Raw genomic sequence first — 15,712 nt, forward strand, 5'->3', positions numbered from 1 at the left:
CCTGGATAGAAAGCCAGAATAAGACTCTCTTTCAGCTCATGTGTTGAATTCAGAGTTGTTGGCCTTTTCCAGTGCAGATGGTATTCAAAGGCCAAATATAATAAATTTATCACATAGAAGATATTGCATGGATTTTGGACAAAGAGGACAGTGTTGATTAAATTAACTGAAAGTCTTTAAATTGTGCATCAAAGAATGGTCATGGAGGATGGAAGGCACTTCATAAGGAAAGAAAAACAGAGTGTCCAAGAGTAAAGTCCATATAAAACAGATCTTTTTGTTTGAGAGTAAAAAGAGTGTAGGTCACTGGTTATATAAATGAACCTTACCATCTTTCTTTTAATTGTTTGAACTTGTGAGAGTTAATGCCAAACCTGCTTTGTTTGTGTCCCCCTTCTTTCTCATCTAATGTTATATGCTTTCCAAAACACCAAAGAAGAAAAATTGTCATAGCATAGCATATAAAATATAATTACAAAGGATAATACTGAAAAAAAATGCAGTTTCTGCTCCTAGAAACTCTATTGCTCATCCCAAACAATATTCATGCCTCAGGAAAGAAGGAGGGAAAACAGAACAGGAAACCTTCCTTTGTCAACCTGCTTTCTTTAATCAAAAAAATCATTGTTCTTGGCTAGCTCTCAAGGCAAATGTCATGGCATCCCATAATGCTGGCTGCAGGAACAGGCTCATATTCCACTGGTACATGCTGTTACACAGCCTGACCTAAATACAATGAAGAACTGGAATAGTGACATGGTTGTGAGTTGGGAGATTTTGTTTGAGACTTTCCTCAGACATAGTAGTCCACTTTTTTGGAAGAAATCTGTCAAGTCGTAGTGCAGAATATTCTGCTTCTATCTAGTTGCAGGGATAACAGCCAATTTGAAACTTCTTTTGGAAGACTTTTGTTCCCTGCCATCTGTAGATGTTTGATTGTGTAATATATGAAAGAGTGTTATGTTTAGCATCTTTCAGTCTTTCTTTGATACTAGTGGTTCAAACATACATGTTCTCTTTCATTAAATAGCTAAAGTTCAAGTGGTTTAAATCTTATTTTTTCAAACTACAGAACAGCATTACTCACATACCAGAAGGCTAAGTAATGTCTGGGATTTATTAAATCATTCAGCAAAGTTGACCACAGACAGTTGCATATAGAACAAGTGCTGGAAGAAAAATAATCTGTGATGATGTTCATTATACTATAACACAGACAGACTGAGAGCCAAATACTTGGTATCGTTTCTGTCTCTGCAATTATTATATTTCTTTTTAAACCTTTAACTAGCTTGACAGTTTTGGTTATAGAGGGTTTGAGAGGAAATACATAGGTAAGTTTCATTTGAAATCTTGGTAAAGCAACTATGGGCTATAATAAGATAAATATTTATTGATGACTTAAATGAATAGGTAACTTTTACTGCCAAGTTAGTGTTGTTGTACACTTGTAGAAATCTTACATTCCAAGTGTATTTGCAAAATTCTATTACAGCTTCATTTGGCAAAAAGAACATTATTGAAGCTGGAATTGGAACTCAGGGGGTTTTTGCATCTGTTCCTAGTATTCAAAATACTTATGAATCTTTGCCAGTTTTATGAGTCTTTCATAGATGAAGTGCTATTGGTGAAATATACAAAAATTACAAAATGAATGGTATTGATCGGACAGTGCTAAACTAAAGTGTCAGAAGTAACTGAAAGGTGTTAGGTAAAGGGAATTTTAGGTCCTTACCACCGTCTAAACAGTAAACTCATTTTACAATCACAAATTGAGGATCCAAAAATTGAGCAAAGACAACAAGAAATAATTATTTCCTGCATAAAACTATAATCTGTAAATTCTGTATTATTAACTGTTATGAGCAAAAGAACATCAAACAAAATAACTATGACAATTCCAAAATAAAGGAGAAAAGTCATGCAAATTTATTTGTGCTACAGCATATTCTCTTGGTTCAATTGGATTTTTTTGGTTAATACTGCGTTACAGCCCAGGGAAAATATTAAACTTTTCTTTACCTTTTTTAAATTTGTTGTCTGCACATAAAAGAATATTTGTTGTGTGGATTAAGTGGTTTGTGAGCAGGATTGGATAACATAATTATGTTTTAATTTTTTTAGAAGACTGTGGGACATATTTCCCAGAAGTGAAAAATCATCCAGACAAATATTTACAGAGATGTCCAGAGTCTGTAAAAAAGTGGCTGAAACAACTAAAAAATGCTGGGAAGATTCTGCTATTAATTACAAGTTCTCACAGTGACTATTGCAGGCTCCTCTGTGAACATGTTCTTGGGTAAGTGCAAGGTCCATTTCAAATTATATCTGCCAGACAGCAACTGGAGATAAGCCTGAGCTATTGGGAAGCTAATTGGAGTTTCTTAAAGTATTGTGAATTATTTGGTTCTGAGATTTCTGGTGGGCCCCTTTCTGATAAAGTGTGACAGGGTAGTCGAGACAAAATCGTGCATCTCTGAGCCTGTGAGCTGTATCTGACCCACAGCACACTTATATGCTGCATCTTTTTGAGGGCATCACTATGGGATTGAATATGTCAGGCCAACACGCAGTACATCATCTGAATCCCAGTTTTATCATAAACTTTTGCTAGACTGTCTTATTTAAGCCGCTTCCTTTCTGTGCTTCTCCAGCAGTAAGTGCAGCTAGTAGTACTATTTCATTTCCTTGTAGCAAATCCGCAGAAAAAGCTTACAAATACTTCTTCTATTGGTGGTTTCCAAAAGACGGCTGTGCGTGGGAAATGTGCATTTACAGATCACAGCAGAAAAGATAAAACAGGCAGTTCTTTGCACTTGGCAACTGGTTGAAATCGTAGTTGCTGATCACAACAGCTGTTTTTAGTGTAAGGTAAAGAACATAACTGGTCAAGTCAAATTCAGTGAAATTCAATAGAATCATCACTTACACACCTAGAAAAAAATTAATCAGTGATGCAAATAGTTAGGTGGGTGACAGGGTGAGACTATTAATTTATTATTAATCTAAGAAACAAAGTATTTCAATGTGAGCCAACATTGGCTAACACAGGATATGCCAGGGGTCAGCAGAGTGAATATGGCAACATAGTAAGAAAACAAGTGGTGAGGTAAAAAACAGAGCTATCCTCCAAAACCAGTCCTGCCAGTATCACTTCCCTTTTGTACTCTCTAGGCTAAATGCTAAATGAAGCATTCACTGTGCCAGTTCTCACTGCCTCACATGAACATTATACTTACTCGTTTGAAGGGTAAATCTACATCCTCACAAAAAGCAGTTCTCCTTATGAGTAAGATGCCTGTGAATTAACTCTTTTGTGTAGACCGGTCTAGCTGTTTTCTAAATGAAAATTCGGTATAAAAGTAACTTCTTGGCCTCATATACTGATTTTGACTTTCTTTTCCTTGGTGAATAGTGTTTCAGCTGTTTCAGGCAGCTGTAGAAATCCTGCTAGGTATCAGAGCCGATCAATTACCTTTCGAATGACAAAGAGATGTTCTGCTAGAAGGATATTGCATCACTCTCTTTCCACATAAGTGTAGGATGTTCTGTGGTATTTATTAGAATCGTGTTTTCCAGTGACTCATGCAGTGTGGCTTCCAAGTGTTTTCTGGAGTACTCCACTGTCCATTAGACATTACTGAAGTGGAGTTTTTTCCTAAAAATCTAAGCTTTTATTAGTTTTGTTTGTTCCATGCCTCTTGTATCGGACAAAAAGACTCTACTTACCTGTGCTGCTTTTTGCTGTACTGGAATATAGTTTAGGTTCACACCTATTATCTCTGCCCTTAACTTTAATTTGACCAGGCTAACTGCATTTTATTCTTTACATCAGCCCTTACTAATTGCATCTACATAGTCCTTTATTAGTTTCTACCCTTGTTCTTTCAGTTAAGCAATGTGATACTGAGAAGTCCAAAACTGTATAGTAATAAATAAAAAAAAACCTAATGATAAACAGAGATAAATTTTAGCCTCCTACTCCTAATATCCTTACCTTGTAGCTGTTTACTTTTTTGCACTTTTTTAAGTTCCTTTTTGGCTAAGAAGTTATTGTCTTCATAAAATCTGTGCTGGGAAATTCATGCTTAAGTGTATCATTTACCCATTTAATAATCAAAATATCCCAGTTGTGTTCATCTGGCCAAATTGTCCTTAGCTAAAAGACATTTTGGTAGGGAGAGGAAGTGTAAGAGAAAATTTCATTTTGAAATAAAATTAGAACTGTTTTCCAGCCAGAGCACACACATACTGCTGGGACCAGTGTATAAGGCATGTAAACCTACAGAAGCAAGTGCCAGTTCATTCACACAAGGAGCATCATGGTGTGACTTTTCAGTCTTACCTGTCATGAGAATGCTTGTCCGCTTAACTGAATGTGTAAGTGTTGGCAGGAGCACACCTAAAGACGAGTCAATCATCACATAGTCACTGAAGTCAGGAGTCATTTCACTTTTCAGGAATGTTAGCCATCTAAAAGCTGAAAATTTTTTGAAGCTGGTCATTTCGTTTCCCTCTGTGGTTACTGGAGAGAAAACACTGGGCATATCCTTGGCAATTCATTCTGTATGGTAGAATTATGTCTGAAACGAGTGGGATGAATTACCTTCTAAGAATGTGACTGTTTCTCCATTGGCTCTGTCTGTGGTGTCAATCACTATCTGTGAATTCAGTGTGCAATTTTTAGATGGTTAATGTGAGATACATCCTACCCTTTGTCTTAGCTGTTTGCTGTAACCACAGGCCACTCTACCAGGTAGTAACTGGAACAGATTTGATTTATGTGTATTGTTACACAGTAATGTAACACGTCTCTCATAAAACTAGTAGCTTTGTACATGAGATTTAATATGTTTCAAAAAAGGCCACAGATAACACATCTCCTCACACAAAACATACAAACATGTTTTTCTGCAACATGAGGGCTACTATGAGGAAATGAACTCCAACTCAGCTAGACCCAATGCAGCATGTCAGTGCCTATGGCCATCCTCAACTTGCCATCTGTGATTTCTTTTTTCCGTGCAAGAGTATCCATCATTTTTGTCTGTTATAGGCAATAAAGCCACCTAAGCAATGAAACAATTCTAATAAAATAAAATACATCATAGAGGAGAGATGTTTACATTTTGTTACATACCATGCTGAAACATTCAATCTCATTTAAATTGATGGGATTTCCACAGTTCAAATACCAATTTGTTTATAGGGATCTAATGAGCTTTGAAAAACCTGAATTTAGTAGTGGGATTCAGCTGGCAGATTAAGACTCAAACTTGGTAGGTGTTTATTTGTAACACCTAACATGTCTAACCTCCCTGTAACCAGCAGGGATTTAGTGAGAGCAGCCAGTGGAGTCTGAAGAAGGAGTTCAGCTATCAAAATGGCATTTCAACTTTAGGGTATGTGAAACCACACTTCATTGACTTGGTTAATTAGATCTCTGATGTCTGCCAGTGGTATCTTAGATACCCATTAGACCTGTGCAAACCTACATTATGGATACCAACCATATAAGCACCTGTGTTTAAGTGACTTCAGTTGCTTCCTATCCCATCGCTTCACTTCATATATTCTTCTTTGCGAAGAAAGTCCCTCATTTATATCTTTCTGTGTATATCTATGCATATATTGCCATCTGAAATTAAGATATGTCAGCTATTACATGTTCTTCTGAGATCGAGGAATGTCTTTTTACTAATAATGAGTGATCTCAAAGATACAGCACTGTGGGTTTGACTCCCTTTTGACAACCTCAGGGAAAGGTGGGCAATAGTGACATGGAACAAGTATTGGGGAAATAAATGTGATAGAAGCAAGTGCCTTAAAGAAGTGCTTTGATATTTTCTTAAGTCTTAAAGAGTATTTAGTAGTTAGCTAATTCATTAGTTTAACTAATCAAATTTCCTTTACTTTCTAGGAACGATTTCGAAGAGTATTTTGACATTTTGATCACAAATGCTTTGAAACCTGGTTTCTTCTCCCATACACCAAACCAAAGACCTTTCCGAACTCTTGGTAAGTTCAGCCATGACCCTCTTCTCATCTGCTTACCTTTATGAAAAAAAAAGAAAAGAGAAATAAGGCGACGGAACAGCTGGCATGGAGGTGGAAAGTGAACTCTACACTCTTAGCATTCTGTTAAGACTGAAGAGCACTGAGAAATTAAGAATTACAGTGCTGAACATATTTAAAAGGCAGAGCTGTGACAGTAATTAAAATTACATTGGTGCTCAGATATTGCATATTTATGAAAAAGAATCCTTTTCTTTATTGTGATGACAAGATCATGCACCTAAAATTAAATTTTGTTCTCAGAAAAAATATAGCAGAAATATTTAAAGATTTAAAGGAAATTCAGAGAATGGTACAAATAAAATTACAAAACTGAAGGAAAGGATTTATGATGGAAATCCGACAGTATTAAATGTGTTTTCTTTGGCTAAATAATGACAGAGTAGGTGAAAAGGAAGTACCCCTATACTCAATTTAATTAAAACAATCTGACACATTTGGTAATGTTGTCCATTAGGTAATTACGGTTGTAACGTAAGAGTTTTATAAGAACAGTGTTTGTTGAACTACAAATAACAATAGTAATGTGGCTGAAGATAGTTAATTTTTCCATATTTTGGTAAATACCTGTATGATTAAGTGTTACCTGAAAATTAACCTTATATCCAAAATAGTATAAGGCAGCATACATTGAACCATATTTTATCATTTTATGACAGGAAAGTCAGCATTCCAGCCCAAAAGAAATTCTCTTTGTGGAACTTTTACAGTAAAACTAAAACAAGCCACAGAAATATATACTGAAACTACATTTTAATGTTTCACATATTTATATAGGAAAATAAGTAAGAAATATCTTAAGTGTGATTTTTAAAGAATTAGTTCAAATAGTTGCCAAGATGACAATCTGAGAAAAAATAATCTCAGAAGGGAAATTGAAACTATTCGTGTGAAAGGAGGGAGGGGAGTAAAATCATAAAGAGTGAAAAAGAGTCATTTCTGCAACCATTTTATTTAGTTTCATACAATGCAAATTGAAAATTAAATGTAGTTCATTTTTTATTATTTTAAACAGTCTGATAAGCCTGACTTCCTGAGGAAATCCTGCTGTGTCCCTCTGTCACTAATCCAGCCAGCAACTTTTAAACCCGTTGGCTTGTTTCAATAAATTTAATAGACAGAGAGAAAGCTCCAAAATACATTTGGGTTTTTCATGCAAATAAGGGCAGAATAGAGGAAGGAGACCAAGTTACTGTCTCCATTTTGTGTAGCATTGGCTTAATCACCATATTAGATTGTAAGGACCAGTTTTCATGAAGCTGTCTCTTTCTCATGCTTTTAAACAGGAATAGGGAATAGGAATAGCATTCCCTGGAGTCCTCCTATTAACTTAGTGCTTTTCACTCACTTTATATCTTGGCACTGCAAAGAGGCTCACATAGCAGTTGATCACTCATTACATGAATACCTTATAAATGCAAAATAAAATGTAGTTCTGGACACCTCACTATCTAAACAGATAAGGGACACAAACATAACTAAAGCAATCATCAGATAAATAATTTGTTGAAACAACTAGCCTCAGAGTGGATATTTTTCAATATAATTATATTCAATTGACAGTAACCAGTTTCTTCTGAAAGACCAACCAGAACATTCAAAGCAAAGAATTATGCACATAGGACAGGCTTTTAGAGACATGTTTTGAAGTAGTGAAGAAGTATGTGAATTTTAAACCACAAAAATAGGAGCATTTGTATGAGAAAATGCATGGAATAATGTATACAACCATATAACTTCAGAGTAGTCACTGATAGTTTCACCCAGTCACCCCAGATAGCTAGGAACACATTTAATTTCTGAAACAGGATACAGTGAAGCTTCTAATACATTGAGGGGGAGCAGTTTTCCAGTTTCCAGAATTTTTTTAAGGCTTTCTTTCATATCAGTACCACTGAAAATTCAGAATTTCAGTTTCTAGTTTCTATCCTCCTTTTGCCAATATTTCCAGCAGAAGAGTTTGGCCACTGTGCTTCACATCAGGGAGAGAAAATTTCCTTATTTTTACTTTGAATAAGGAAAGATCTAGAGGTGAACATCATAGTAAATATTTTCTTTAAGCACAAGCTTTTGCTAGTATAATTTAGGGGGAAAAAAGCTTCAGTAGGTGAAAGAAAGCTTGTTCCATGAAGAAATGTGTTGCAGAAAGGAACTGAAGTAACTGCTTATCATTGCTATCCATTTCTCCAAGTCTGAGTTTCAACCGTGTTCTTCAATTCATCGGTAGTTCTGAGCTGCAGTAAATTTCTAATGATACTGTAATTCCTTCTATTCCAAGGGAATTGTGTTATAATCCAAGGGAATTGTGTTATAAATGGGCTCAAGGATAAGGCACAAAATATGGAATGTGTTGTTAATTTCAAACACCCCAAGTGTTGCATTGTGTACTGGAGTTAAATGTTATTTATCTGTAACAGGAATTCTGTTGCAGATTTACTAAAGGAAAGGTTTTGAACAGTACTAAACAGACGTATAAATTCTTTTCAGTAAATGAGTTCAAAAGGCAGCTGTGTTCAGTAAACATTTGAAGGAGAAGGAGAAACAGGACAAGATGACAAAGGAGGCATTGTCTGGAAATGTGATATCGGGTAACTGCACTGCAGAAGTGTTTTTTCAGTAGACAAGTAATTTTAGAGCTAATCCATTTAGAAACCATGAAAAATTATTTTAATTGCTCAATTAAAATTGCATCACTACTTCATTTGAATTTCAAGATGTGCATCATTTAAAGCAATCAAAACACTCTTTGAAATCCTGAAAGATTTGTATGACTGCTTTTTATTGAACTGGTACACTGAAAAGCACAATAGTTAATTATTTAATTTTTTAATTATTGTCTTTCAAAGTATTATTCTGTTAAGTGAAGGAACAGTTTATGTGTATCTTTACAGATTTTAGAACAGCTGCACTTATTTTTACCTGGAAAAACCATTTTTATAATTAGGAGGAACTTATGTAGCAAAGCACATAATTTGTGAGAACAGTGCTATACATAAAAAAACCCCAGACTTTACTACCATAATACAAATATCCCATAATTTACTTGTTATTCACAAGGTTACATTTTCTTTTACACAGGAAAATCCTTCACATGGTTCTTGAAAGTAGTAATAATATCTTGAGCTACAGGATCTAAGGATCAGGTTGAAAATGTTTGTGTAAATCCTTTGTTGACAATGAAGGATTTTCTTTGCTTTCAACAGCTACATCCAGCTTAATTTATCATTCCATGATAAATGTAAGGACTTGAAGGAATATAAACAGAAAATACAGTTGTGACTTATATGATAATCTGCAACAGATGAAGATTTCTGTAAAATTTTACATCAGAGCTTTCCCTTTAACACATCACTTGTTAATGTATATCAAATTACTAGCGTGACTGCCAGCTCTGATCATTGTTAAATACATTTTTTTACAATCCAAAATAACAATTGAAATGCTAAAGATAACCTTTAATTCCCTGAAAGCCTTCTATAAGTCTGTATGCACAGGGAATTCTGCTTGGTCTTTAATAAGACTTATATATATTTTATTTCCAGCTCGGGCGCAGTTACTGTCTTTTCTGATCTGTTTTTTTTTTTTTTTTAATAAATTGAAAATGTGTTGCAGATTGTTTCAGTTTCTGAATTTACAACATATTTAAAAACACATGTATATCCTCATGTATATGTGTGTATGTATGTACAGACTGAAAACAATCCTATAGATGGAATGTCAGTGGATGCCACATTTCTGTGAGATTGTGGTGCCTTTATCCTATGCCCAGAGAAACAAACCCACTCTCCTTCTCCTGAAGAGAGTCTCAGGTTTTCAAAGCCTGCTTTCAGTTGCATTTCCAGGCTGTCTGCCTTATTCCTGAACTTGAATTTCTGTCCAGCTTATGGTGCCTCTGCTGCATCATGTAGCTTTCAATTTAAGAAACTCTTTCAGTCCTCCAATTTTTTATGATTTTCTGGTAACTGATGTTTCTAACATTTTAACAGTTCTCTGCAGAAGCTTTTTACCTCCTTCAGTCATTCTTCTCTAGCCTTCCAAGAATACAGGAAAATTCTATAAGCTGAAAGGACCAATTAGAAAAGAAAATAAGAGGACAGGATATAAAACGATATACTTCTAGACTGAAGACCATCTTTGATTACTAGGGATTGCAAGTCTTCAGAAGTTGGTGATCCCATGTCTGTTCTCTTTGAGTTTTCTTCTGTCATCTTTTGTGACATCTGGGCTTGACTATTGCTGAGATGGGCTGCAGAACTGAGTGGAGAATGAGGGCTGATCCTATATAACTATTTCTTTTAATTTATATTCTAAGGCTTCTTAGGCCTGAGGAGTGGTATCAGGAAAGCAGTGCCTTCCTTCATGTGTAAGGCATATAACTTCTTTTTATTTGAGATTTCTGTCTTTACCACTGGAAGAATACCAAAATACTACCCAGTTTTATATTTTATAATAATATTTTATTTTTATATTTTATAAGACCTTTAGTAAAACTGTAGAATATATATTAAAAATGGGGAAATTTTGAAACAGATTGTATTGCACTATTATACATATAATTTAAACAGACTTGCCTTATTCACTCATTGAAGAACATAAATGCCACTCTAGAAAATTCTGATTAAATTTTTGACCAAAACACATTGAATTCAATCTACAATATAATCGCTATAACTGCTGTATACTAGGTATTTCAGTTACTACCTCTCCCAGTGAAGGTTACCTTGATAAGAAAATAATTATTTTTTTCTACATCAAACTGAGGTTAAAACATGAAAGCATAGCTACTCTTTTTGACTATGTTAATTGTTCCCATCATGTCTTCTAACCAATCTTACCTATCATCAGATCTTCATATTTAAAAGTAGATTCAAATTTAAATTTAAAATAGTTTCAGATTTATCCTTTAGCTCATGACAGCACAGTTGTTGGTATTTTCATGCATAGACTTGATATCTGATGAAGAGCTCACTCTACCAAGAGGAACCTGGTCTTTTGCTGCACCTGTGAGTCCTTACTCAAATAGATGGGTTGTGGTCCTCAGTCTGCAAAAGCTGTCATATTTTCCACAGATTTGATCTGTGCCGAACTCCTCCAGCCACAGGTCACTGCAGGGATTAAATAAGACTTTTTCTTTTGTTGTTTGATGTGGATTCCCAGTACATCTTTATCCCTGAACACTGAAGATCAGATGCCCACTGCTCCTTCCAGGAGCAGCAGAGGAGATGAGGGGAAGGAAAATCTCCTGACCTAAATGTAGAGGTTCACAAGGGCAGGTATGTGAGACAAAGATGAATCAGAGAGGGTCTAGGAGAGCCAGGGGATGGGAAGGGAGAGCAGAGCAGAGCAGCACAAGGAAACATACAGAGAAGAGGGATTTCACTCTGATGGGGTTTTCTGAATTTCAGGTCTTTGCTTCCTGTCTTCTTCTGTTGCTTCAAGGAGGACTTTAGAAATAAGGCTTATGTGTCAAACACATAGTATAAAATTATGTACCCATGTCCTGCATTAACTGGGCCTCCCAGCTGGCCCTGCAGCTACAGCAGGGGAGGCAGCACTGTCTTCAGAGGGCTCAGGAAACCTTTTGTGGGGAAGCCCACAAGGGGCCTCTTCTCACATCTCTTAGTAGGCACAAACAGAATAATAACAGCACAGCAAAGGACAATCTATGTAATCTTCTCCTCCAGTGACTCAGAGTGTTCCTTTATGTAATGCAGCTGTGCTTTTTGCCATTATTCTAGAGATGGTGACTCTTCATATCAGTCTGCCTGAAAATATTCTATAACATGAGGCCACAAAATAATGCATTTTTGCTCAGAGCTTATGAGAGAGTGGCATGTAAAGATTGCCCTGGCTGCAGACTGCATTATTCAAGAGGTATAAAGTCTGTAACTGTTTCCCATATGTCTTCTGAAGTGACTGCCCTCATATTGTTGTAATATCTCACAGTACCCCATAGCCTTGAAAAGCAATGTTATGCTTTTTAAGGGAAATGCTGTTTAGTGATTCTTTAAAGTGTATTGGCACTGTTTTCCGTGTTTTCTGGCTATTTAGGAAAGAAAAAGAAATATTTTTACTAATAAATAGTGGTATTTTGTACTCTAGCTTTCAAAACTAGAACTTATTGTAGCTCCAGGGATCATGACATTAATATCAGGAGTCTCTTAATGCTTTAATATCAGAAACAGGTTCTGTATTAAGCTGGCAGTAGGAGGTCCGTTGTTTGAAGGTGTATAATACCTTGTTCTATACACAAGTCACCACTGAGAAATAATTTCCTACTCTTACCTCAGCCAAGGATTTTCATTTTATCCATCATTTCTGGAGAAAGAGGAGTCTCTTTTTAAGCAAATATTCCATGTGGATGATTATGTAGAAAGATCTTCATGATAGAATCTGACCATTTTTAATTTTTATTATGAAAAACCATAAGGATTATGGAAGTGCCTTATAGAGGTGATTCCTTCATCTGACACCCTCTTTGGCAGCATGATCAATGCCTGACTCCACTTTCTGAAAAGAAGGCTAGGGTAGGCCAGTTGGGCTGACAGTGGGAAACACAAAGAAATTTCATCTTATGAAGCAGATTTTGTTTTCATAATCCAGTGAAGAAGCTCAGAGAGTGTTTCCTAAAATCTATGGTGTCAAGCTCCCTGGATGACTCTTTCACCTCCCACCCTTGGTTTAAATGATCTTAGTCTAAAATTATTCCACTTTGTGTATTGCCTTTGCACAGATACTTTGCATCAGTATGCCACAGATTTTTTTTCTGACAGTGTAAACAGCTGTTTTAGGGACTTCTGGCTTCCCAATATTATAATGCACTGTAGACAATTGTTTGTAGACAAACAAAAATCAATACATGTTACCTTGTAAACAAAGGGATTTACCATTTAGTCATTTTAAAGTTTGCTAGACAGTACCTGTGTGTAGTTTGAAATCAACACTTCGGGAATCATTTGAGAATAAATGTCTTCAGTTGTAATTAAGCCATGGAATAGGGAGGATGGGAGACTGTGGTTAAGGATCTCTTTTCTAACAGTAAATTTTATTGCATGTTTGATAAACATAGGATTACTTGACAGTAACAATCTGAATTTTGGGTTTCACATAAATTGGTCTATGTGAAAGTATTTAAAACAGGTGTAAAAAGCAAAATAAAGTTGGGCCAGCACATACATCCTTTTGCAGAGCAGACTGTTAAAGTCACAGGCAGACACAAAACATTTTTAACATATGATTGCAAAACGTTGACATAAAGCGTCATTTTTTCTGATAGCTTTCAAAGTCCTTGACTGCCATATTTGATGGTCATTACCCCATAAAAAAACAAATGCTTTGTACATTTATGTTCTATTACGGAGATAATGAATTAGAAATTGAGGACGTGTTTGATTACTAATTGGCAGTATATAATTTACAACCCTTTTGTAAAATAATGCAAGGAGACACTCCGCAGTTTGCACTGATGGTATGTGTATCCGGTGACACAGTTAAACTGGTATAATTTCTCCAAGTTGTGACTCTGTAGTAGTTAGACCATGCAGTAGCCAAAGGATAACTTTCCCTTACAGTACATCCCTCTTAGCAAACTGAGCAGGGAAGCCATTCCTTTCTCCTAGAAGGAGGAATGGAATGAGTGTGGGTTTTTTTGTTTATCTGGATTATTTTTTTTAATGTGCTTTACTGGTATTTACTTCAGAAGTGCTGTGAGGCCAGATTGTCATCACATCATTTATACAAATTCTCACCAATGACAGGTTTCACTCAGGCATTTTACAACACATCAGGAGCTAGAAGTCAAGCAGCCAAGCTCAGTCTCTGTTTCTATCAGGAGGGCACAGTGTTGGCCTGACTATGGCAATTCACTGGAAACCTGGAGCATGGGTCAGGTGCTGGGATTTCAACTGATGGCCCCTCCTAACTGGTATGGGAGATATCTGGTTATCAGCTGAGTTGACCGTTGGAAATTGGGTTGAGTGCTCCTTCTTGAGCTCCTCTGGTGTATGCCTTAACCGTATTAGCCAGAGGAGCCACCAGGACACAGGGATAATCTCTGAGATGATAAGACAGAGAGATAAGGCAAAAAACCTCCACATTTAGGAAGCCAAATTAATCAAACATTTAGTCTGTTTACCTAAGCGTTGAGGTTTATGCAATCACATGGCATATGTGAGTAGGAATTTCTGTCCATCCCCTACTGCAAATCTCTATCAATAATGCAATTTCAACGACATTTGAGTGTGGCCCAGTATTCTCAGAGATACTGCAGCCTCAGCAGGCTGCAGAGGAAAAAAAATTGTTCTGTCACTGCCAATGCAAAGAAAGGCTGAAGTATAAATTTACCCTTGATTAGATACTGGAGTATCAGTCCACAAGAGCCTAGCCACAAATGACCTGCTGCTGGAAAAGCACCCATGAGACTTTCTACCCTATTAGACACTCAGTGAATCCAGTGAAACTGCAAGACATAACTTCATAGGAAGATGGGCCCTATTATTTCCACTGTTCATAAACAATTCCTTGTCTATTTAATTTTTTTTAAAAATTTAATTTTTTTTTTTTTTAAACAGAAAAATACTGTCTTTGAAGTTTGGCATCTCTTTGTTGCTGAGTATTGAGATTAATGCTGAGCTGCAGATGCGTTTTCCAATGCCCATCTTTCTCTAAAAGAAAAAATTATAGTAAATGTGTCAGGCCAAGGTCTTTATATGTTTGCATAGTGTTCAAAGTACCTCAGAGGATAAAAGGAATAAGAAGTTTTTCATCCTAAAATCAAAACAGTGAAAAACTGTAACTTTCTTCAGCAAAAAGACAGCACGGTTTGCTTCAGCTGATTACCTTTGATATTAAATAGCATGTTTGGCACAAAGCTGATAAGAAAGCTAGTTCAAAGAAAGCTAAAACTGCTGTTTTCAAAAGCATGGTATCAACAATATTCCTTTTGTTAAAACTGGAAAACATGTTTAGCATAATTGCTAAGTACTCTAAACCCAGAATTCTTTGTGTATGGAGAGTTCATTTTCCTTTTCAAAAGGAGTTACAGTAACTACGGCAGTACCACTACTGCAAAGTTACTGATTATATCAGGTTATATTCGAAGCCTGGATAAAGCTCAAACCCCATTTCTTTAAGGTATTGTGCAAGGACATGATAAGAATCAGTCTCTGTCTTCGAGGAACCCACAGGCAGACCAGATAAAAAAATGGTAGAAAAACAAAACCACCAGCTTTTCTGTTAGAGCCAAGGAACCACGATAATGAATGACTTAACCTATAATCGTATCTCTGGCAGATCAGCATATTCACCTAAGATATCTAATGTCCTAATCCAGAAGCAATAAAGAACTGTAAACTGAGTTTGCATAAGGACTCCATCAGTCTTAATTGTGAAAATCCTTTTAGCCCTTTTCAAAGATTTAGCATAATGGGAAAATTAAGATAACATAATTGCAATTAATTCTGCTGGATTTACTTTTTACGGTTCAGTGACATATCCTATATAAATTCAAGGAACTGGACCTTTGAGCTTAATGTCTTTTATACTGAAATTATTCAAATTATTCAATGGTTATTCAATAATTATTTCAAAATATTGGAAGTAATATACTAGATTAATTGTTTGTTTTGGAAGACAGTTG

At 35.8% G+C, this 15,712-nt stretch overlaps 1 protein-coding gene across 3 annotated transcripts in view; it reads left to right on the forward strand.

The window, feature by feature from the left end:
- The window catches only part of NT5DC1 (5'-nucleotidase domain containing 1), a 135,650-nt gene that overhangs the window by 84,961 nt on the left and 34,977 nt on the right, over positions 1-15,712 (forward strand). For all 3 annotated transcript variants that reach the window (XM_017828974.1, XM_017828982.1, XM_017828990.1), the window contains 2 exons: positions 2,125-2,299; positions 5,921-6,018. In XM_017828974.1, coding sequence (XP_017684463.1) covers positions 2,125-2,299; positions 5,921-6,018 — 273 coding nt within the window. The remainder of the gene's footprint in view (positions 1-2,124; positions 2,300-5,920; positions 6,019-15,712) is intronic.

The sequence above is a fragment of the Lepidothrix coronata genome, unplaced genomic scaffold (assembly GCF_001604755.1).
Source record: "Lepidothrix coronata isolate B3197 unplaced genomic scaffold, Lepidothrix_coronata-1.0 Scaffold5, whole genome shotgun sequence".
NCBI classification, from domain to species: Eukaryota; Metazoa; Chordata; class Aves; order Passeriformes; family Pipridae; genus Lepidothrix; species Lepidothrix coronata.